The 25,005-nt window shown below is 31.0% G+C and overlaps 1 protein-coding gene across 15 annotated transcripts in view; it reads left to right on the top strand.

The window, feature by feature from the left end:
• Positions 1–25,005, top strand: part of LOC105835511 (glutamate-gated chloride channel) — a 56,794-nt gene that overhangs the window by 28,035 nt on the left and 3,754 nt on the right. For 5 of the 15 annotated variants that reach the window (XM_012678877.3, XM_012678876.3, XM_012678885.3 and 2 more), the window contains 8 exons: positions 3,038–3,102; positions 3,665–3,885; positions 4,106–4,188; positions 4,303–4,443; positions 7,911–8,000; positions 9,391–9,543; positions 11,530–11,744; positions 19,022–19,072. In XM_012678877.3, the coding sequence (XP_012534331.1) occupies positions 3,038–3,102; positions 3,665–3,885; positions 4,106–4,188; positions 4,303–4,443; positions 7,911–8,000; positions 9,391–9,543; positions 11,530–11,744; positions 19,022–19,072 (1,019 nt within the window). The remainder of the gene's footprint in view (positions 1–3,037; positions 3,103–3,664; positions 3,886–4,105; positions 4,189–4,302; positions 4,444–7,910; positions 8,001–9,390; positions 9,544–11,529; positions 11,745–19,021; positions 19,073–25,005) is intronic. The other 10 variants (XM_012678880.3, XM_012678881.3, XM_028192230.2 and 7 more) reach the window with 3 other exon arrangements.

Below are 25,005 nucleotides of genomic sequence, written 5' to 3' on the forward strand. Positions count from 1 at the left end.
TGTTGTGTTTAATGTATAAACGTGAAGAGAAAGAGAAACTCAATCGTCGTTGATATTAGAAGCTCGTATTTGTTGGACTGTGACTTGTGATGTGTATGTTTAGTTGTGGCAGCGGACTTTCCCTCACCTGCACAATCTCATCAAGTCGTTTTTCATTCATTAAAAAACTCCTAATTTTACTCTAATTTTTGTTAATTACAATGCTCTTCAATACTATTTATAATGCCACAATTACCTTTTTTTTCTTGAGAAACAGATCAAATATACTCGGATTCATTTTCTGTTATTTTCATATGTATTAAAAAACATGTATAATATTAGAATATTTCCTATAACGTTCATATAAGCTTCTCAGATATTTGTGTTGCATATGTATTAAAATTTACATATTTTAGAGTTTATATATGTATATATATATATATATATATATATATATATATATATATATATATATACATATATATATATATATAAAGAGAGAGAGAGAGAGAGAGAGAGAGAGAGAGAGAGAGAGAGAGAGAGAGAGAGAGAGAGAGAGAATGTGTGTGTGTGTATTTTTAAATTAATTTTTTATAAAAAAACTCTAATTTTTATAAATGTATTGAAATTTGTTTAACAAGTCTAACATATTTGTTAACAAAAATTATTATAAATCAGTTTTAATAAATAAGTCATTATACAACTTACCACCTGTTTCCTTCAGCTACAAAGGTCATAAATTAAGTTTGATTGTGTTATGCGAGATAAGATAATTCAATTATTAATTGTAAAATTTATACTTCAATTAAGGTTTGATTTTCGCGTTCCACACGTAGACTTATTAAATTGATTTACCACATATATATGTATTATGCATTTTGATAGAGAATCAATGCCATATTAATAAATCGGTGACACGCATCAATATTTTTATGGGAAACGTAGATATAACTGCTATATAACATATATGTACATATGCTATATAACATATATATATATAAATAATAATGATTTTTTTATATTTAAGTTATGACAGTTATATTCTGTGATTTGCTAGATCTTTTTTTTTTATATTTTATACGTACATTATATGTGTGATTAATATAAATATAACACGTATAATATAAGTATACGTGGAAAATTTTGTAGTAAAAATTACTATGGTAAATAGTAAGCGTAGAAATTATGGAAGAAATTATGAAAATTTTTACTATATTTGTTATCAAATTATTTTAATATTTACACTATTTATGATATAATTCTTTGAAATTTCCTCTTATCGTTCATAGCTACTATCGTACATAATAATTTTTACTATAAAATTTACTCTGTATTGTTGAGAAATTTTGAAAGAATAAAAAAAGTAAAACTTATAAAAATTTCTATTAAATATAAATATAAATATATATATATATATACCCATTATAGAACCAAAAGATTGGTTTTTGCATTTCAAAGCGATAATATTTAAATTTTTAAGTAAATTAGGACAAATTTTGGTAGAATTATATTATATTTCCAGTACACTCTCCACTCTCTTTACTTTTGTCGCAGTAAACATATCTGTCTTAATTGTTTACATATTATGACAATTAAATTGCTGGCTGGGTCTTTTTTTAATAGAGATTCTTTAATAGATTGAGACATTTATATGGATGTTGTTATGTAAATGATGATCTAAAAACATATAAAACAAAAGGCAAAACTACCAGTTTCTAAATAGATTACGCTATGTATAGTACATATATATATATATATATATATATATATATATATATATACATATATAACCCTGTCCTCTTACCAAAATACGTTTTGGATCCAACTTTTTATCATTGAGGAATGAAACATGTTTATCTAGTATTATATTATAATATTTCTCATGTAATAATGTAGTATCAAAGTAAATGTTATATGAGCTTTATGACATTCTTGATAGTATTAGATTTACATATACACATATGTTCTAGTAAGATATACATATTTTCTAGTAAGATACGTTCGCAATTTGTTTCTTTGATGATAGTAATGACTAATAATTAGATAATATTTATTTTTTCAATACATGCGCCATTTAGAGTACTTATTGCGGTGTTTTGAATAAATGCATTTTAAATAAAAAAAATTTTGCATATTTGAGAAAAACAAAATAAAAATGAGAGTGAAACAGAGAGAAAGAGAGAGAGAGACAGAGAGAGAGAGAGAGAGAGAGAGAGAGAAAGAGAGAGAGAATATGTGATCAACGATAATCATTTTAGTATAAATTTTGTAAGCCATTCTGACTTCTAACCACCGACCTCAAGCTTCTTTCCAAATGAATAGCAGCATGTGCACAGCATGGCTCAAAGAAAGCTTTTAGCATATTCCTTAACAGCATCAGCTTATGCTGTTGATTTATATATAATAAAAACATGTGTGTGTGTGTGTGTGTGTGTGTGTGTGTGTGTGTGTGTGTGTGTGTGTGTGTGTGTGTGTGTGTGTGTGTGCGTGCGTGCGTGCGTGCGTGTGTGCGTGCTTGTGTGTGTGTGTGTATGTGCGTGCACGCACAAAAAAATTTAATATATTTTTTGTAAAAAATTGCATTCTTACATACTTATATAGAAATTATATAGAAATCGTACCAGACGATTTCTATGCAATAAAAAATTTTGGACCGGTTGATCTATAATTTGTAACACTACAGTCATTTTAATATAATATACATTGTTAAATAGTACATAAAAAACAGATACAAATAATTTTGCACTGTATGTAAAGAATATAAAGTCTATTAAATATGTGCAGCAATATTGATATAACTGATAAAATAATTTACCGAACAAAATTTTCATTATAAGTCAATTATAAGTTACTGCTGTATACTTATGTAAACGTAATGTCCAATCATGTTTCCTTTTATTTACTAAAAATGTTGAAAAATTTGTTATTGTAAAAACTTATCGTATAAAAAGATACTTTGTATATTAACTTAGAAAAATGGATGTTAATAACTTTGCAACGCGATTGATCAGACGAACCAGAATATAGCAGATAAAATCAATCTTATTTATTGTTTCAGGAACATTGACTGTAAATGTGAGCGTATTGCTGTTAAGCTTAGCTTCTCCCGACGAGTCCAGCCTGGTAATATAATTATGTTTTCCTTTTATTCTAATTGAATAGGTAAAATAATGCAATTTTTAACTATAATATTAAAGAATAGCCGCAAATTATAAATTAATAAACGGAATTGAACTTTTTTAATAAATTTAATTACATATGTATTTATTTATATTTATATTTATATTTATAAACATATGTTTTTACTTTAAAAAATTTATAATTTGTATAAAGTATATAATTGATTGCAATAATTCTTAACACTTTGTAATCCGCGTATATATTATTCTGTTGAATCAAATAATTGAAACAAACTTCCGTTATAATACGAATTGAATTTTTCATCATAAACACATCCCGATATAAAGCAGCTATTAAAGTTAAAGTATTTTATATATTTTGTTTAATAATCTTACACTGCAGTGAAGTATGCAGTCGACTGTAACGTTAAAATTCGTGCAATAATAATGTACCTATGATCAACGGACTGCAAAGTATTAAACATGATCGTTCTTATGTATCATATTATCATAAATTAAAATCTAATTAATTGTAAATAAGATTATATAAACTACTACTTTTACAGAAATACGAAGTGGAATTTTTACTGCAACAACAGTGGTACGATCCACGATTGCGTTACAGCAACAGATCCAAATATGAGTTTTTAAATGCAATTCATCATTGCGATAATATCTGGTTGCCAGATACGTACTTCATAATGCATGGAGATTTCAAGGATCCTCTCATTCCTGTTCACTTCGCCCTACGGATATACCGCAATGGCACCGTCAATTATCTTATGCGGTACGTAAAACAATATATTCTATATACAAGCTAAATATTCTTGAAACATGAAAAAATTATTAATAATGTATTTTTACAAAACAATTAATAAACATTAAGGTAAAAGTTTTAAAGAATATTTTTGTGAAGTCTTTTTATTAACTTGATCAATATTAGATAATTTATTAATTTTTATTTAATTAATGAAAATTTTCTTTGTAAAAAAATTATTATTTTACAGGCGCCATCTTATCCTATCCTGCCAGGGTAGACTTAATATCTTCCCTTTTGACGACCCATTGTGTTCATTCGCAATCGAGAGCAGTGAGTAATTAAAATAGCTTTCAAATACAAACAATAAAAAGAAATTTAATTACGTTGTCTCCACAACACGTTTTTTTTTTTAATTATTAATAAAATTTCTATTTTTATTTTTAGTATCGTATGAGCAGACAGCAATTACGTATGTGTGGAAAAATGATGAGGGTACATTAAGAAAAAGCCCAAGCCTGACGTCGCTGAATGCGTATCTCATTAAGAATCAGACAATCACATGTCCGATCAAAGTGAGTTGGCGAGGTAAGCAACACAGTTATATACTATACTTTATAAGTCTATTTACGAAAAAAAAAGAAATGTATGCAAACCCTTTCAAGAATTACAAAATTATTAAACATTATTAAATACACTCTGCAATGTTTTTTCACATTTTCTTGTTATTTATTGTAAATTATTAGATTTTTATTTTTTTATATCATTTCCTGCATCTTTGATTTGCAATTTTACAATTTCTATATAAAAATATATTTTTCTCAACGCGTTTAAATATTAAGTACAGAAATAAGCTTCTTTTTATTATTTTATGCAAAAACGATAAATGCAATGTTGTCTTGATAAGCAAATCAATGCATTTTACTAAGTGTATCTTTTGAAACTTTATTTATGTGGAATGAAACTCGTTTCTATTAAACGTTGTCTTTATTAGTGGTGCTTTATCCTTGACTCGATAAATCTATTTGTTCTACTAAAAAAAATAAATTTTTAGAAAAAGATACATTTTTGTCTTCTTTCCAGGTTTACATATTATAGATATAATAATTTCTTGTTGTGTAAATTTTCTAATCACTCTTTTATTTAAATTGTTAATTATTACATTTAATTGTTATTTAAAATATAATAATTTTAATTTAATCTTTTAATAAAAAAACTATTATAAATTATAAATCAATTTTAGTTTTACTTTTATTATTGATTTTTGTTATTTAATTTTTTACACTTTTTTTAAAACAATTAATATTAATTATAACGGAGTTTGGAAATGTCTAATAAAAAATTTAAAAGGTAAGTTTGCATGCATAAAAGTCATCAGCATTATCCATGTGTTTCTTTCATGTCACACGCTCTGTGACAGGCTTAATTTTCTAATATTTTAAGCAAGATTAAAACCTAAATAGTATGTTTAATGAATGACACGCTTCTATTCTTCACTTTTTTTAACAAAAAAATTAATTTTTGTTCCAGTCTTAATATAAAATCTTTTTCTCTTTTCATAAGTAATAATGTTTTCTTATTATAAATTGGAGTAAAAATATATTAAGTATATATATATATATATATATATATATATATATATTTATTTATTGAGAATTTATTTGTATTTATTTGTATGTAAATTGTACATAGTATGAAATGCACAATAATTTTTTTACTTTTATTTTGAAAAAATATATTAATTCTTAGACTACACATCTATAAAATTTAAATTTTTCTTTCTTTTTGTTTCTATCAAAAATAAAAATTATTAATTTGGAAATTAAAATATTACTAAATAAGATATATCAGCACATAAGTGTGTTGTATAGTACACATTCGTATATACTATAAATGTTGTTATTATATATATATATATATATATATATATATATATATATATATGTATACATATCACTTTTGCATGCGACATATGATTAAATCTAATACTATATCCCTTACCTTATTTGTTAGTGATGCTATGTATTCGTACTTTGACAATGTATACGCGTGTACGATAGTACATTTTTCCTAGATTGTCCTAGAAAATGCATATTGGCAACCTTGGATCCTGTCTCGTTTTTCAAAACGCCATGGTTTGCTTTTGGGGTGAGATTTTCTTTCTTACGATAACTCTTTATCGAGCGTCCTTGAAGAATGTCTCCTCTGTTTTGCACTTATGTTGATTCGTTTACAATATGACAGTTACTATGAAGAAATCTAAAAAAATTACAAAACCCAACATGCTTCACGTTTTGTACTGTGCAACCAAAATAAAAATAGAATTATTAGTTTTGCAATACTATAAATTTTTATTCGTTACTAATCGCTTCCACTAATATAGAAATTTGGATAGATAATAATATTCTCAACTTCTGGTTTCGGTCGGAAATGGATCACATAGATTTGCTATTGAATTTCGTAAATATAATAATGTATTTTTTATTGTAGATGTGAATTATAAAATAAAAAAATTTTGTCTTAAATATTTTTTTCTGGAAATGCTTCCATTAAACTTAAAATTATCTACACACTTGTGTGCGTGCACACACACACAAAATCTTCAAAAATACTGTATTAACGCTCTGCTTTGTATGTAATCTATTACATTACAAATAAACTCAATAGTAATGAAAATAATTATTCCTTATAGTTTTATTATTTTGACATAAAAATGGCATTACAATTTTGAAAAGTTAAAATAAAAATTGTAAACTAAAGCATTAACATTTCTCATGTAATTTTTCAGGTATTAACTGTAACTCTATACGTATTGATTCGACATACCCACACAAACAAATCTTTTGAAAATAAAAAAGCATTATGCAGTCTGTTTTTGCTATGCTTAAGGAAAGTAAAATTGATATTAAAATCATTTCTTACAGTTTTTAAGACGAACAATTTAACAATATTAAATTATAATACTGTATTCTCTTCAGCATTACATTTTGCCAAGAAGGGGATTAAATTAAAATAATAAAGTTAAAGTTACATCACTTAACGGGAATATTAAGTTTAAATTCAAGAAACGCGTCATAATTATTTGTGGGACGACTCTGACACAGTTTAAAACTTTTATATTTAAGAATTACTATCCAAACTACTATTTTTTGTTTAAGAAATCCAAAGACAAAGTGGTATACCAGTATTGGTAACCTTCCTCCAGAAAAAAAATCTGTACTAAAATTTGTTATTAAAATTAGCAAACACATAATATCTATTTGTTATATATGATAAATTTTAATTTGATTATTAACATATACAACAAAGTCGTTTATAAATTGATAAAATATAATGACCTGTTAATAAACAATAAATTATCAATCTACTAATATTAAGTGGAGTCGCCTTAATATAATTCGCCCTAAAGGATTTAACCATGGCGAAAGTAGAATATGCTTGATTTATTTAAAATAACAGTAAAGAACTCTATATGATATTGTTTATACAATTATTAACAATAAAAGTTAAACGTACAAACACGATTATATTATGAAAAAAGTATTATGATTATAAATAGACCGAGTAAACGAATATAAACGATTTCATACGATATGGCTACATTTAATATTAGGAATTATCTAATTTTTTAATCAATTCTCTTTGATAAATTTTGTATTGTATTTAATTAATTATTATTTTTATTCTGAGTTTAACTTAAATTATATCATTCTTTTAACATTGGTGCTATTTATTATATATTTATTGTATTTTTATCATGTTATATTATCATTCACTATACGATAAAAAATGATAGCAAGTTCGTAAAATAATACAAAATAAAGCAAATTAAGTTTGAAAAAAATTACTTAAAAAATGTATATAGGACAAAAATTAACAAAAATTTAGCTCAATGAATAGCTCAAGCTCTCCATATACTCTTAGAGTTTATCTTCCGACTCTGTGAAGATTTATTTCTCTTTTCAATACACAAAAAGGCTGGAAAAAATACAAAGGAAAGAAAAAAACAAAAAAAAAGATAAGAAGGAAAGAGATCGTGGGCTGTTTTGTTGCAGCTGACGGACAGTTCATGGTTGACGAGGACGAGTTCGATGATTTTGGAGACTCTAAGTGCTCGCTGTGCCAGCGCAGATTTGAGGAGCAAGGTAAAAAATCTATCTCTCTCATATCTATCTCTCCGATATGAGTGTAACGCATAAACTAATTCAAAAAAGAACAAAGGAGAGAGAGAGACAGGACCAAGTTTACCAAAGTTAAAAAAATGATATCCCAAGATATTCCAAGTAGATATTTGATGTTTGCTTCGTACATGCTATTTTATTTGCGATAAAAATGCTACTTAATTAAAAACTACAAAAAACTAAGGGTTGCCAAATTTATAGTTAGAACTTTGCAAGTGCTAAAGCAATTTTATCTTTCCCACGTGTAATTGAGCTTAATTGCATTACTTTGATTTAAAAAATATTGCAGAGAAATTTTTCTATTTTAAAATATATTTTTGTTTTCAGTTATATTTATATTTATTTATTATTTATATAGCAACAGTTATTTATTATAATAATCTTATGTTGCAACATTATAATATATAGAGAATTATAATTTATTAAAAAGTATTAATAAAAAAGTATTAGTAAGAACATTCATAAGTAGTAATTCATAAAAGCATAATTAAATATGAGGAGATAAAGTTCATGTAATCTCCAAATAAATTTTACCACAGAATTTTAAATCGTTTCTCTTTTATAATCTAATATATAAGCTTCGCTTTTCATTCATGTTTTAATTTGCACAATGTTTACACTTAATTTTTTATTTATTTGCTATCAAAATATCTAATAAAATAAAAAATTCTTTACTTAAAATTAAGTCCCAAGAGAAATCCTAACAAGACGGGAGTTTCAAATTAATAAAGCATACAAACGACAATGATTGAATGTCACTAGCATGAATTGTTCCTATCATATAATTTGAATAAATGTTCAACCTTGTATTCAAAAGGTATACAATAAGTTACATTGAATGTGGGTTATTTGTGAGAGAAGGTTTAGTTTAATGTTTCCTTGATAGTGAATGTTCTTTTATGCCTATGAACCTTTTAATAAAAGCTTTTCTTGATAGCCATATTAGCACTTTATTCAAATTCTCCAACTGTTGTCGCAAATGATTGATAAAAATTATATTTAATGTTTTTACCTTTTTCTATAAAATAAAAAAATATATTTTTAAACAATCACTCTTATTATAATAAAAATTGATATTATTTTACATTTTTAGTCTACCATATACTTTTATTTAAAAAAAACATTTCATAAATGTTTTAAGTGTAAAATATTGATCAAACGTCGTTAATTACAAATTAATTGTTAATTAATAGTAAGAAAGAATCAATATTCAAGTGTTTAAATATCCATTAATAGTTTGTCTTTATTTGAATTGATATCAAAGTACTATCAAATTATTTTCCTATTGCTTTCCAAAAATACGAGTCTTCCTTAATTCCAGCATAGAAAATGAAGTTACGTGTACTTGACTCAGGTAATTACAGCTGCTTGAAGGTGGATCTGATTTTCACGCGAGATCGTTCCTTCTATTTCACTACGGTTTTCATCCCGGGCATTATTCTAGTAACCAGCTCTTTCATCACATTTTGGCTCGAATGGAATGCCGTACCGGCGCGAGTGATGATTGGTGAGTCTACATAATAGAAAGCCATTTTATAATTTTTTAGAGAAAAATATAGAATCTTATTAAATTTGATTTCCTTAATCTTAATACACATGTACTTTCACAGATATACGTAACGGACGGCTTGCTAAAATAATATACAAGCTATCTGACAATAAGTGTATCACTGCTCATGTGGACAGATAGAGCGAATTAAACTAAATAGAAAAGTCCTGTACCATTTTGCGATTTTTATGATAGTTAACGAGACATTAAAGATAATTCTGCAAATCAGCATATATTTGCACGATTTAGCGACAAGAGACCGTCCAATGTTTACCCACCCACAAAAAACACATCTTTTGGATTTCTAAAAGATATCTTGCTATATTTTTTAAAATGTCTTGCATTTTTTCAAAAAATTCAGAAAAATATCTTTTAACAATTTAAAAAATATCTCGTACACTATTTAAAAATTATTTTCAAATATCTTTTTTTCAAATATTTATCTTGAAAATATCTCTAATAAGATATATTTTAAATATCCATAAAAATCTTATGTTTTTATAGTTACGGTTACTAATTCTATATCTTGATAACATATACAGTTATTTACAGCTATGTTATGAAGACATTTGAACGTTTCAATTGTGTATCATCATATTTGTAATACCTCTGAGACCATCTTTTTCAAAACATTATAATTTTAGAGATTTAAAAATAATTGTATATATTGTACATAAAGGCTCTTAATATTAAGTTAATGGCAGGATAAATGCTGGTAGAGCCAAAGCTACTTGTTGATTGTTTGTCGTGTTCTATGAATACCTTCAATATAAATGTTTCGGCACATTTGTTTCGGCCATCCTCAATGTACAATTTCTTACTCCGTTTATTACATAGATAGGAAGTCAGTCCTTATAAACATGATGCTTCATTGTACATTATTGTTGTTTGTTTTTATTATTTTCTCATTTTCCAATATGACCATTATATTATGGAAGTAGTTTCAAAGTTTTAGTCATGGAAACCTGTGATTCTTTTTTCAATTGATGCATACCACTGTCCGATATTCAGTAATTTTTTATGTTACCACAGTTTTATTTTCCATGATATTTATATCATTGCGGTTGAACATCGACTGTATTATAATTTTATTTTTCTGCAATTTTGCAATTAATTGAAGCCTTATATTTTGAAATCTTTTAGTAATGTAATATTTTGTGGGGATATTATATGACTTATAAAAAGTAATTCGTTACCATTACCATTATTTAGAAGATAACGATTTACTATTTCTTTTGGTTTGTATTTTTTTTCTTATTGAAAACTAAGATATTAGATTTACATTATTTAAAATTATATTATTTAATTAATCAATATTAAAGCGTACAACTTTAAACTTATCTCTATATAGCAAGCTTTTCTTTATATTAAAAACGCAATTGCATATATTAAATCAAACTATACACTAATTGTAAGAAGTTTATATAATTGAATATAACACATACACACACACGCGCGCGCGCGCACAATACAGTGGTGTTCTATAAACTTTTAATTAAAAACTATTAAAAGCATACATTTGTTAAACACTTGATGTTTAGAACATTAAATATTTTTCAAACATTTTTTAGACATTCGGTGTTACTCTAAAAATATTTCAATTTGTATTAAAAAAAAAATCTCATAAACTTTCTAAAGTTATTAAATTTAAATAGAAATTTTATTATATGAAGAATTTTAAGAAAAAGAGAAAGCAAAAAGAAAAGTTTTAGGCCAATATTCATAGTCGAATTTTTTTCTTATTTGAAGATCGTCTCAAGTAATGTTTTAAGATGCTAATACGGCTTTATGATTGGTTGATGATCTTAAGACTGTATTTAAGATGATCTTAAATATAAGAATCAACTTTGAATACTGGTCTTAGTCCAGTCTAGTGCAGTAATAATAGTGCAGTAATAAAAACAACAAATCTATGATACAATCGTGTTTTCAATCATATTTTAGGTGTAACAACAATGCTCAACTTTTTCACCACGTCGAATGGCTTCCGGGGAACGTTGCCTGTCGTTTCGAACTTGACTGCCATGAACGTGTGGGACGGCGTGTGCATGTGCTTCATCTATGCGAGTCTTCTCGAGTTTGTCTGCGTGAATTATGTCGGTCGCAAACGGCCGATGCACAACGTTGTCTATCGTCCGGGCGAAAATCCCGTCACCCAGGTATTTTGCTAATTAACGTTTTTTTGATCATTTTATCTGATGCATAACGCATAAACCGTCACTTTTATAGTAAATATTCAACGATGCAAATTTAAATGGGACCGTACTGCCTTTTTCGCGTAATTGACACAAATTAATGTAACTTAACATAAATTGATATAAATCGTAGTTTAGACATTAATTGTAATATTTGGGATCGGTTTAAAAGGCAATCAATTATAAAATAACTATAAATTTCAAATAAATTTTTCAATCTATTAATTATATTTATCCAAAGTTAAACACGCGCGCGTGCATACACACGTGCAGTTAATATAATTATGCTTATGCTACATACATCTGCATAAAACATTTCGACAATGTTGCAACTTCGTAACGTTTTTACAATATTACTGAAATGTTATATTGTATTTCGTGCTGTATAAGAAGAATATTAAACAGTTTTTAACCGATCTTAATAATTATTTACTGTAAAGTAAATAAATTATATTATATTTCGGATAGAAATTATTAATCTTTCTGTTGCTAATATTGAAACGAGAATATTAATTGAAAAATAATAACGAGATTATTATTTTTCAGAATAGATATAAATTTCTTGCGTTTACCCTCATAAATTGATTTAAAAAAATGACATTAATTAATGTTAATGTGTACAAGTTCTGATCTTGCAATACGAAAATAGATCAGGTATCACATGATAGTACTGATGTTAGATAAGGATAATCAACTCGAAGGAGAAAATCTTCTCTTCAACGGATAAGTAAATTGAAACACTACATATTTACAACCTTACTTTACATTACAACATTACTCTACAACCAGATCTTATATTGATTTTAACTTATAAAATCACAGTCGCACGCGAGCATCTTTATGATTTTATCAAAGATGTAATCGCAAAAAAACTGTGTGACAAAAATGATATATCTCAAGAACAGAATGGAATAAGCACCAAATAAACATACATATTCTCTCTAAATCTGAATCAATAAAATTTTACTGATTTGCAGTGTTGTATTTATAATTTTGATTATCAGTGACTCTTTATTGTCTTTCTGATTAAGAAAGGTGTACTCTCATTAACCGGAATTAGTGTACTGTCACTGAAAAACAGTGTCTTAAGTGTTGTCTGATATAGTTATAAGTATAAAATTAAAATCAGACTATTCACTATCAATAGTATATTGATGTCGATTTAGAGAGTACGTATTAAAAATTGGAATTTCATTTATCATATGATTATTTCTTTATATTGTCTTGCGTTCTACAAGAAATCAAAGATTGTGATAATAGAAATATAATAAAATATAAACATAATAAATTCCTAAGATTATCAGGTTGTAATAATTATGATCGAATTATCTATATGAAAAATAGTCGGTTATATCATGATACTCGTATACTCCAAGTTCTGTGCATTCTAAATTCTCTTTAGAAAAGAGACAGATTTTTGTGATGTTCTATACTTCTTTGTAACACCGATTTTCTTTTTTTGCGTTTATATTTTGCACACAAGAATTTGTGGCGTGACTTTGCACAAACAAAATATATAATTTTTTCCTAATCTCTGCATCTTTCTCGAGATTTCTACATCTGTGTAGTTTTCTTTTTTTTACCAGAGAGTGTGAGTATTTCTTTGCCAATTTTCAACTAATACTCTTATAAGCCACGAAAGAATTGCCGCATCTTAATAATCAATCAATCAGTCTTCGAGACACATTTATTATAACATTTATCATATTAACACGTGTCTATCAATTATAAATTTGTTGTATGTACATTCCCAGCAAACACAGAACATAGCAGCAACATTACGGCAATGTTATAACATTGTAGCAACATTACAACAGTATTACAAAATTGTCGCAATGTTGCTGCAATGTTCTGTGTTAATAGCATAGTCTCGTAATAGCATAGAAAGTTTAATTATGTTGCAAAGACGTTTTAATTGTGTATCATATTTGTAATGTCTCTAAGATCATCTTTTTTAGAATGTTGTAATTATAATATTTCTGCAATAATTTCGAATTGATACTTTATATTCTAAATTTTTCTGCATTATAATATAAATGCCAATCTATATCATATTTCTACAAAGTGCTCAGCAAATCAATACACGTATACGGCCGTTATTCTTAACATCAAATCTAAGATGAAACATATGACTTAGAAGAATGTGTATAATATTTACAATTATACAAATTTTTTACATGAAATAAATAGACAAAAGTCGCCAATGCCGATGTAAGTTTTCTTCCGACACTTCCTTATTTCTCAGAAATTAAACATTGCTTTATTAATAATAATCTGTTTAGATAATTAAAAATATAAAAACTTATAGTTTATTATACTTCTTTTCTATATAAAATCTTCTATAAAAAATTCTATATAAAATTCTATATAAAAACTAATTTTTTAGTACCAAGAATAAAATTTATATAACTTTTTTTAAATAAATTGCATAGTTTAAAAACAATAGTGAGTATATTATGTATAAGTAATGTATGAGTAAATGAATATATTATTAATCATTTATTTATTTTTGTATCTTTTAAACTTACTAGAACATTACAAGTGCGCGCTGCGCGCGCGCTATTTGACTTTTTACTTTAAAAATAATAATAATTGCAATTTGATTTTCTCTATCTTTCGTTTACATTAATCAAACGTCTTCTGCAATTTTAGATAAAAAAATGTAAAGTTTAATTATACATACATACATACCTACATACCTACCAACATACATACCTACTTGCATACTTACTGCTATCTAGCTACCTAGCTACATATTTATCTAGTTACGTTCGCTCGTTTGCTCCCTCCCTTCCACCCTTTTTCACTCACTCACTCACACACTCAGTCACTCACTGGCTCACTCCTCGCTCACTTCTCGCTCACTCTTCGCTCACTCGTCAGCTTGCTCACGCGCTCACTCCTCGCTCACTCCTCGCTCACTCGCCAGCTCGCTCACTCGCTCACTCCTCGCTCACTCCCGGCTCACTCCCGGCTCACTCACGACTCACTCCCGGCTCACTCCCGGCTTACTCCCGGCTTACTCCCGGTTCACTCCCGGCTCACTCCTCGCTCACTCCTCGCTCACTCCTCGCTTACTCCTCGCTCACTCCTCGCTCACTCACTCGCTCACTCCTTGCTCACTCCTCGCTCACTCTTCGTTCACTCTTCGCTCACTCCTCGCTCACTCCCGGCTTACTCCCGGTTCACTCCCGGTTCACTCCCGGCTCACTCCCGGCTTACTCCCGGTTCACTCCCAGCTCACTCCTCGCTCACTCCTCGCTCACTCCTCGCTTACTCCTCGCTCACTCACTCGCTCACTCCTTGCTCACTCCTCGCTCACTCTTCGCTCACTCTTCGCTCACTCCTCGCTCACTCTCGGCTTACTCCCGGCTCACTCCTGGCTCACTCCTCGCTCACTCCCGGCTTACTCCCGGTTCACTCCCGGTTCACTCCCGGCTCACTCCCGGCTTACTCCCGGTTCACTCCCGGCTCACTCCTCGCTCACTCTTCGCTCACTCCTCGCTCACTCCTCGCTCACTCACTTGCTCACTTCTCGCTCACTCCCGGCTCACTCCTCGCTCACTCTTCGCTCACTCCTCGCTCACTCCCGGCTTACTCCTGGCTCACTCCTCGCTCACTCCCGGCTCACTCCCGGCTTACTCCCGGTTCACTCCCGGCTCACTCCAGGCTCACTCCCGGCTTACTCCCGGTTCACTCCCGGCTCACTCCTCGCTTACTCCTCGCTCACTCCTCGCTCACTCCTCGCTCACTCACTCGCTCACTCCTTGCTCACTCCTCGCTCACTCTTCGCTCACTCTTCGCTCACTCCTCGCTCACTCCCGGCTTACTCCTGGCTCACTCCTCGCTCACTCCCGGCTCACTCCCGGCTTACTCCCGGTTCACTCCCGGTTCACTCCCGGCTCACTCCCGGCTTACTCCCGGTTCACTCCTCGCTCACTCTTCGCTCACTCCTCGCTCACTCCCGGCTTACTCCCGGCTCACTCCTGGCTCACTCCTCGCTCACTCCCGGCTCACTCCCGGCTCACTCCCGGTTTACTCCCGGTTCACTCCCGGCTCACTCCCGGCTTACTCCCGGTTCACTCCCGGCTCACTCCTCGCTCACTCTTCGCTCACTCCTCGCTCACTCCTCGCTCACTCACTTGCTCACTCCTCGCTCACTCCCGGCTCACTCCTCGCTCACTCTTCGCTCACTCCTCGCTCACTCCCGGCTTACTCCCGGCTCACTCCTGGCTCACTCCTCGCTCACTCCCGGCTCACTCCCGGCTCACTCCCGGCTTACTCCCGGTTCACTCCCGGCTCACTCCCGGCTCACTCCCGGCTTACTCCCGGTTCACTCCCGGCTCACTCCTCGCTCACTCCTCGCTCACTCCTCGCTTACTCCTCGCTCACTCCTCGCTCACTCACTCGCTCACTCCTTGCTCACTCCTCGCTCACTCTTCGCTCACTTTTCGCTCACTCCTCGCTCACTCCCGGCTTACTCCCGGCTCACTCCTGGCTCACTCCTCGCTCACTCCCGGCTTACTCCCGGTTCACTCCCGGTTCACTCCCGGCTCACTCCCGGCTTACTCCCGGTTCACTCCCGGCTCACTCCTCGCTTACTCCTCGCTCACTCCTCGCTCACTCACTCGCTCACTCCTTGCTCACTCCTCGCTCACTCTTCGCTCACTCTTCGCTCACTCCTCGCTCACTCCCGGCTTACTCCTGGCTCACTCCTCGCTCACTCCCGGCTCACTCCCGGCTTACTCCCGGTTCACTCCCGGTTCACTCCCGGTTCACTCCCGGCTCACTCCCGGCTTACTCCCGGTTCACTCCTCGCTCACTCTTCGCTCACTCCTCGCTCACTCCCGGCTTACTCCCGGCTCACTCCTGGCTCACTCCTCGCTCACTCCCGGCTCACTCCCGGCTCACTCCCGGTTTACTCCCGGTTCACTCCCGGCTCACTCCCGGCTTACTCCCGGTTCACTCCCGGCTCACTCCTCGCTCACTCTTCGCTCACTCCTCGCTCACTCCTCGCTCACTCACTTGCTCACTCCTCGCTCACTCCCGGCTCACTCCTCGCTCACTCTTCGCTCACTCCTCGCTCACTCCCGGCTTACTCCCGGCTCACTCCTGGCTCACTCCTCGCTCACTCCCGGCTCACTCCCGGCTCACTCCCGGCTTACTCCCGGTTCACTCCCGGCTCACTCCCGGCTCACTCCCGGCTTACTCCCGGTTCACTCCCGGCTCACTCCTCGCTCACTCCTCGCTCACTCCTCGCTTACTCCTCGCTCACTCCTCGCTCACTCACTCGCTCACTCCTTGCTCACTCCTCGCTCACTCTTCGCTCACTTTTCGCTCACTCCTCGCTCACTCCCGGCTTACTCCCGGCTCACTCCTGGCTCACTCCTCGCTCACTCCCGGCTTACTCCCGGTTCACTCCCGGTTCACTCCCGGCTCACTCCCGGCTTACTCCCGGTTCACTCCCGGCTCACTCCTCGCTCACTCTTCGCTCACTCCTCGCTCACTCCTCGCTCACTCCTGGCTTACTCCCGGCTCACTCCTGGCTCACTCCTCGCTCACTCCCGGCTCACTCCCGGCTCACTCCCGGCTTACTCCCGGTTCACTCCCGGCTCACTCCTCGCTCACTCCCGGCTCACTCCCGGCTTACTCCCGGTTCACTCCTCGCTCACTCTTCGCTCACTCCTCGCTCACTCTTCGCTCACTCCTCGCTCACTCCCGGCTTACTCCCGGCTCACTCCTGGCTCACTCCTCGCTCACTCCCGGCTCACTCCCGGCTTACTCCCGGTTCACTCCTCGCTCACTCTTCGCTCACTCCTCGCTCACTCCCGGCTTACTCCCGGCTCACTCCTGGCTCACTCCTCGCTCACTCCCGACTCACTCCCGGCTCACTCCCGGCTCACTCCCGGCTTACTCCCGGCTCATTCCCGGCTCACTCCCGGCTTACTCCCGGTTTACTCCCGGCTCACTCCTCGCTCACTCCTCCCTCACTCCTCGCTCACTCCTCGCTCACTCACTCACTCACTCCTGGCTCACTCCCGGCTCACCCCTCGCTCACTCCCGGCTCACTCCCAGCTCACTTCTTGCTCACTCCTCACTCCTCACTCACTCTTATTCACTCACTCACTCACTCCTTACTCACTTCTCACTCACTCCTTACTCACTCCTCACTCACTCCTTACTCACTCCTCACTCACTCATTCACTTACTTACTCATTCACTCACTCACGCTAACCCATGTGCACACTGCAAACAAAGTAAAGTTCAAATGTGTTTGCAGGTTTTCAATACCATGTCTGGTAACGGAATTAACACTTACTCATTTTACAAGTACACCCATAAAAAAAGTAAACAAAGACATTGCTTCGCTGTGGTTACACACAAACGCACACACACACACACATTTAAATTTTTGTTTACAAATTATAGATTTCCTATTTACCAACATTTAAAAAAATTTTTTTTGATTCGCCAAAAATCCTTGCATGTTTTTTTTCACTAAATGAAATTTCCAAAATTTGAACTAAATTGGAGATTGGAGATTTCGGAAGCTAAATTATTTGTACATATTTTTATGTCTGAGTTTGTCAGGTATTAAACAAATTATGATAAACATTTATAAAAATATTTAAAATAAATAGTTATACCATTATTATCAAAGAATATAAAAAATATTTCAAGTTTATATACCACTAGACACCACAGACGTTTTTTAGTTTATATTTATATTTTCAAAATTTTATTTTTGCCTTTTGTTTAAGAAATACAATACAAAAACGGAGTAGTATGTCTGTATTGGCGAATTTCTTTTATGTTGCAAATGAAGCCAAAGAGAATATTATAGTAACCACACCAAAATTTTTCAGAAAAATTTCCAGAATATTTCAGAAACACACTAAAGTTAATATTAAGAGATGTTACGCAAGGTTGCAAAAATGATGAAGTGCTTACTTTGATTCGCAAAAAATATTTCTGAAATATTATGGAAATTTTTCTGGAAATTTTAATGAGTACAATAGCCTTTTTTATTTTATTTGCAACATAGAAATTATAATATTTCAATTTTATATTTCTGCAATGTTGCAGAAATATTTCTATGCTATCAGGATTTCTCACTCTTTTTCTCTCTCACACTCTCTCCGTCTCTTCATCTATCTATTTCTGTTATAAACACGATTAGTAAGAATTTGGTTGGTGAAAATGTTGGTAAGTTTCTTTGTTTGGTGTCTGTGATGTTGCAGCGACTTCCAGCGGTACTCAGCAGGATAGGAATTATATTGGCCAGCCCCTTGGTAAGACCCTCCCATTGCATTAGAACGCAGTTATGACTTTGCACGTTCTTGGACTTTGCCAAAAATGTGAATTGCAAAATTTTGTCTTTTACAAAATGAAATATAGTAAAAAAAGAACGATAAAGAAAAAATATATAATTATCTAAAAATATATATATATATATTATGATACATATTTAATTTCATATGTGTTACTATCAGAAATTATTTACTAAAAAAGAGAAATCAAATAAAAGAAAAAAAGAAAACAATGCACGTACAAAGCCTTAACTGCGTCTAAAAACCTACAGATGCAGAAGAGCTGAAGAAAATAAATGAGTACACAAATACGTCGATTATCTAAATTCTAGTCGAATTTGACAAAATCTGTTTGTTTGGTTTTAAATGTTCGATAAATTTAGGATACTAACTCTTAATAAGCAACACAAAGAATAAAATAAAGCACAAATTTTGTAAGGAGAATTATTTTTTATGATATTAATAAAACCAAAAATAATTATTTTAATGTTTAAATATGGAGAAAATGGTGTAATGTTAACAGCCTTAATTATTATTCTTTAATTGAATAGTTTAACATTAGTTTCTAATTAAAAATAATATTATTAATTAAGTAATAGTATCGACAAAACAAATAATTTTATTTAAAAACTTTATTAAAATAAAAGTATGACATATTTGTCTTATTAAAAAATACTGTTATTAAATTAATAAGATTATTTTCAAATTTTAAGATTTTGTTTTAGACTGTTGTTAGCTAATGTTGATCATATAATTTTTTTGTGTGATATTAAAGATACAGTATCCATTTTTCTTATATAGAAAGTTTATGAAAAAAAATGTTTTTATCATTATTTGTTACATTGTGATAATTATATTCATGGAACATAAAACATATGACATAATCAGAAAAGCTTCTTGTATTAAAAATATTGATGACAATATTTACATTTAAATGCAAAATTAATCTTTAAAGGGCTGTAAGAGGTACTTTTTAAAGTTATAAGAATTTTGTTTTAAAATATAAACATGTATATAAAATTTATCGCAAAATATATTATTCTCAAGCTTTATATTGAAAAAATTTTTACTTAATACATCAATCAATTTATAAATTAAAAACAGTTGATAAGACTCTGATAATTCAAATAATACATTAAAAAGAAGATTGTTAATAGCAACCGGCACTAGATATAAATATGCAAGAAATTTATTTACGCTGATATTAAACACGAACGTTAATGAAATTATATACATCGATTCGAGTACGCAAACGTTTCGACTCACAATTCGAGTCCTCTTCAGTGCAATGTATGAGATGTCTGTAGTTGCGTCATTTTCTAATGATGTCAAAAATGTAAAAGCTCTTTCTCATGGTCAAAAAAGAATAAAAGATAATTTAATTAGATATAGAAATTTTTAAAAATTATTATAAACAAATATTTAAAAAATTATTTAAAAATTATAAAAAGGTTCAATTTACATTTAAAAAAGCGGAAAAAGAAAATCTGTCAGTTACAGTTAGAAATGTGGATATATAACTTTCTTAATATCAAACAGTGAAATGATGCTTTAACAGGTTGTAACATTGTTCTATCACATGTATTAAATAAAAGAAAAGAAGAGAAAACAGTGTCACTAGATTGTTTTAGCTAATAAAATCATTGTACATCAAGTAATTCCGTATTACATTGAATATTTAGATCTTTAACTTGTTTTTTATGTCTATCATTTCTAAAATTAGTCTTTTGATTAAACCTCTTTCTTTGTACAATATTAAAACGTGTTTCCAATCAAATTCATGTGAATGATTAATTCTGTTATCTCTTATAACCGTAGTCTGCGTAGAATTTCTATTAATGTGATTTCAATGTTCCGATATTCTCGTCTTATTTAAGTCTACTTGTCTGGCCTACGTACAAGCCTTCGCAATTTTTACAATTAATTTTATAAATCACATTGTATTGTAAAAGAAATTATATTGAATCTTTATAAGCTTTAATTTTGTAATTTTTTTATTACGAAAACATAAAATAAGTTTTATCAAAAAAGAAACATTTCAATTTTATACTCAAAAATGTTCTAATATCTCTGCAGCTCTTTAAAGCGTGAAAGAAAATATGATAATAGTAAAAATAAATATAAAATAACTAATAAATATACATTTAAACAGAGTTACGGAAAATGACAATAAAAATGAATCTTCGCGTGTGTAGATATTTAAAATTTTCGAATTTTTCTCAACAAGAAAAGACTTACACAAAAAAAAAGTCTAAATAAATATTTTCTCCGGCACTTTCCTAATACTTGACTAAGTTGTCTTTCTTTTTGTGTGCTCCTTTATCACACATTTTTATTCTTTAATCTGTTTCTACTTTTTTTAATGCACAATAAATGCATGCTTTCTGTATTAGCAATGTAAGTGCATGTCATATATAAATGCACAGAACAAAAAGAAATGAAAGATTATCTTTTCATTCGTAATAAATAAATGAAAAGCAAGTCAAGTTAAATTTATCAAATTTTGAATATATTTAAAATAAAATTTTGAAATATATAAATATGTCCGAAATCATAGTCGAGTTAAATCACCTCAGCTTTGTAAAATTTCACAAATTACTAGGCATTTATATAAAATAGAAAATATAGTAATAAAATCTTATTATATAAATTTTTTTTGCATCTTTGCGTTTATCTCTGCTTTTACTCCTTTTATATCTACGTTTTATTTATGGAAAATTGTTAAAATGCATGTATAATGCATAAAATGTGTAATAATGCATTGTATATGTGCATGAATGCATGCTACAATTTTAATTAACATTATTTTCTAATATTCAATTAGATGTTCTAAAACAAAAATAAAAGAACAAAATATTTTCACTTATAATTCCTGCGCTATGACAAAAATATGGTTGGATTTTTTTATCGTTTCAATAATTCAATTTTTAAGTTTTGTAAAATATACATAATTTTAATAACTTTATCAACCCAAAATTAAAATATTGCGTTTTGATTAACATAAGATCAATTTTTTTATGTTTTTATAATTCTATTAACCAGTAACTTTATTAATTTTATTACTTATATTTAATAACTTTTTTTCTCAAGTCTTAAATCAATTGGCTGGTTCTCTAATGTGAAAAATTTGTTAAAAAGTAATTATATCTTTTTTGGGGAGAACATTTTAATCGCTTCTGTTTGACCACCAACGATTAAGACTTCTCGCATAGAATTTTGATAACATATCTAACAAATTAATGTTATATACTCATATATTTTTATTTTTAATCTAACTAATCAGTGTTATAATAAATATATAATAAATATATACGAAATTTTTTAAAATAGAAACATTATGGCTAGTAGCATGATAAAAATCTTACCATTATTTACAGACAAATAATAATAATAAAGCTTTGTGTTATTTCCTGTAAGTAAAATGCGCGCAATATGTTAGCAGATTGGCGACAGATTTTTTTCAGAAATTAACAATATGGCAATATGGAATTAACAATATGGATAACAAATTGACGTTTCAGCAATACGCATACGATTTGCTATTAGCAGATTCTGCTCACAAAATCTAACAGCAGATTAGTGTCAGAAATCGAGCAAAATTTGTGTGTACAAACAATTTAACGGCAGATTGATAACGAAAATCGAACAGAAATTGCAAATCTTTTTCCATTACTGTCGCCAATCTGTTGGCATAGCATGATCAGCAAACTTTTTTATATTCTTGATGGCAATTTGCTGACATCTTCTAATATTACAGATTCTACTAATGTATTACGGGATTTTTTTATATGTATACTATAAGTATGAGTATAAATAATAAGAAACAAATTTTAATATTTTCTAATTTGGAGAGAAAGTGGTTATAAACTATTTTGTTTTATTTAAATAACTTTATAAATAATTAGACGACATAATGTTTGTCGGTATTAGTTTATTATACATAGAGTTCTACCAATCACGCTATAAGCAGAAGTTTTTCACATCTACATAACGAACATTAATTAACAAAAAATTGTGGTAAATGCGACATGGAACCTATAAGAGAATATAGAACACTACTAACAAATATTCTCAAAATTATTTTTATTTCTTAAAAATAAAAAATTATTTGGCGAATTTTGCACTGCAATATCGCAAAAATATCTTGAACATAGTATTATATAAAAATATATGTAAAAAAAATCTTGATTATCGCGACTTTATGCATTGCAAAAGTATTAAGAGTATGAACAATATTAACTAATATCGTAAAAATATAAAGTATAACTAAAGTAAAAGTATAAAGTATAACTAAATTAGTGTAAAGAAATTATAGGACTCAAACTTATTAAACTCAGTTTAGTCACTTATCAAACTATTTTAAGTATGTCTATAGTCTATAAATCTGAATGCAAACAATAAAATTTTACACATCAATATAATTTTACAAATGCATGCACACATTATATCAAATATTAAATTTAATTATGTCATTTGAAAACCATATTTAAGTCCTTCAAGTTACACTGAAGTTAAAAAATATCCAACATATTTATCAAAATGACAAACAGAATACACACTTATAAAACTTCAGCTATCTGCTTACTGAAATGCAGCTTTTATAACAACACAATAAATACTAATATTATGACCATATTATAACGTCTAAACAATATGTAAAAAAGTAATTTATCTTTAGATTTTAACACAAAGTATATGAGATATCATAAATTTTATAACTCTACATTCAGTCTTTATTATGATCTAAGGAGAGGGTGCAAAAATCGCCATTTTCTGCTCTTAATGAGAACCTGTGAAACATATTTTACTACCTTATTTTGCAACTTGAAATAAAAAGGAAATAATATTCATTTATCCGGGAAACTGCGGGATGTTTTTGATATGCATCATTTTATACTTAAACAAATACACATATGCGCGTGCGCGTGCGTGCACATATTTGCACACATACATGCCTTAATTGTAATATCAACAAGTCGCTTTTACCATTGAACTAATCTCCATTGAAGCTCAACACATATCATAAGCTTGAAATACAATATCATTCAAGACGCAATAAGGCGGTGCGGAGATCCGTTTAAAAATTTATAATTTTTTGTAAACGTTTTTTCAACCGAGATCACGGAGAAAGACATGCTAAGAATTAAATCGATATATAGCACATTGCAAATTATTATTTTTAAATATTTAGTCGGAAATATATATAAATGTAGTTTTAGTGTAATTATATCTTATATTCCTGTCCATTAATTTTAATAAACATACTAATTTACACTAATACTTCTTTCATCGTCTTTCTCCTTCCATAATATTTTGAGAAAATCTCAAAGAGTCTCTTTAGTTGGCAATATTCATGGGTTATTTTATTTTATATACAATCGGACCTCTCATCCTACGACATTTCTAGTGAAATTTCTCTGAAAAACCTCTCTAATCCTATAACAAAAGAGAAACAATCCATTATTCTCACTCTGCAGTCTATTTAGAAAGATTCGGGTTCTAAACATTTCGAAATCATACGAAATGTATACATTTCAAGAAGTTCGAAAGTGCAATCTATAGTCCTGAATTCTGCTCAAGGTTAAAAAATCCAATGAGCTGGTATTGCTATGTAAATTTGAGTAAATAGTAAAGATACGTTTCGCCTTCCGCGCAATCATAGCACGAGAGGTTTTTTGTCGTAAAATAAAAGGTTTCGTAGTATAAAAGCGTCGTACGAGGCGTCGTAAGATGAAAGATCTATATATATAATTTTAAAGAGAGAGAGAGAGAGAGAGACTTATATATGTTCAAGAAAATCTTATCGAACAAACATTTAAAGATGTATAAATGTATATATTTATGTATAAAATGTTTCTGAAAAGTGAAGATAAGCTTAAAATGATGATAGATCAGGTCAAACTAAATAATACTTA

Source organism: Monomorium pharaonis, chromosome 1 (assembly GCF_013373865.1).
Source record: "Monomorium pharaonis isolate MP-MQ-018 chromosome 1, ASM1337386v2, whole genome shotgun sequence".
Lineage (NCBI taxonomy): Eukaryota > Metazoa > Arthropoda > Insecta > Hymenoptera > Formicidae > Monomorium > Monomorium pharaonis.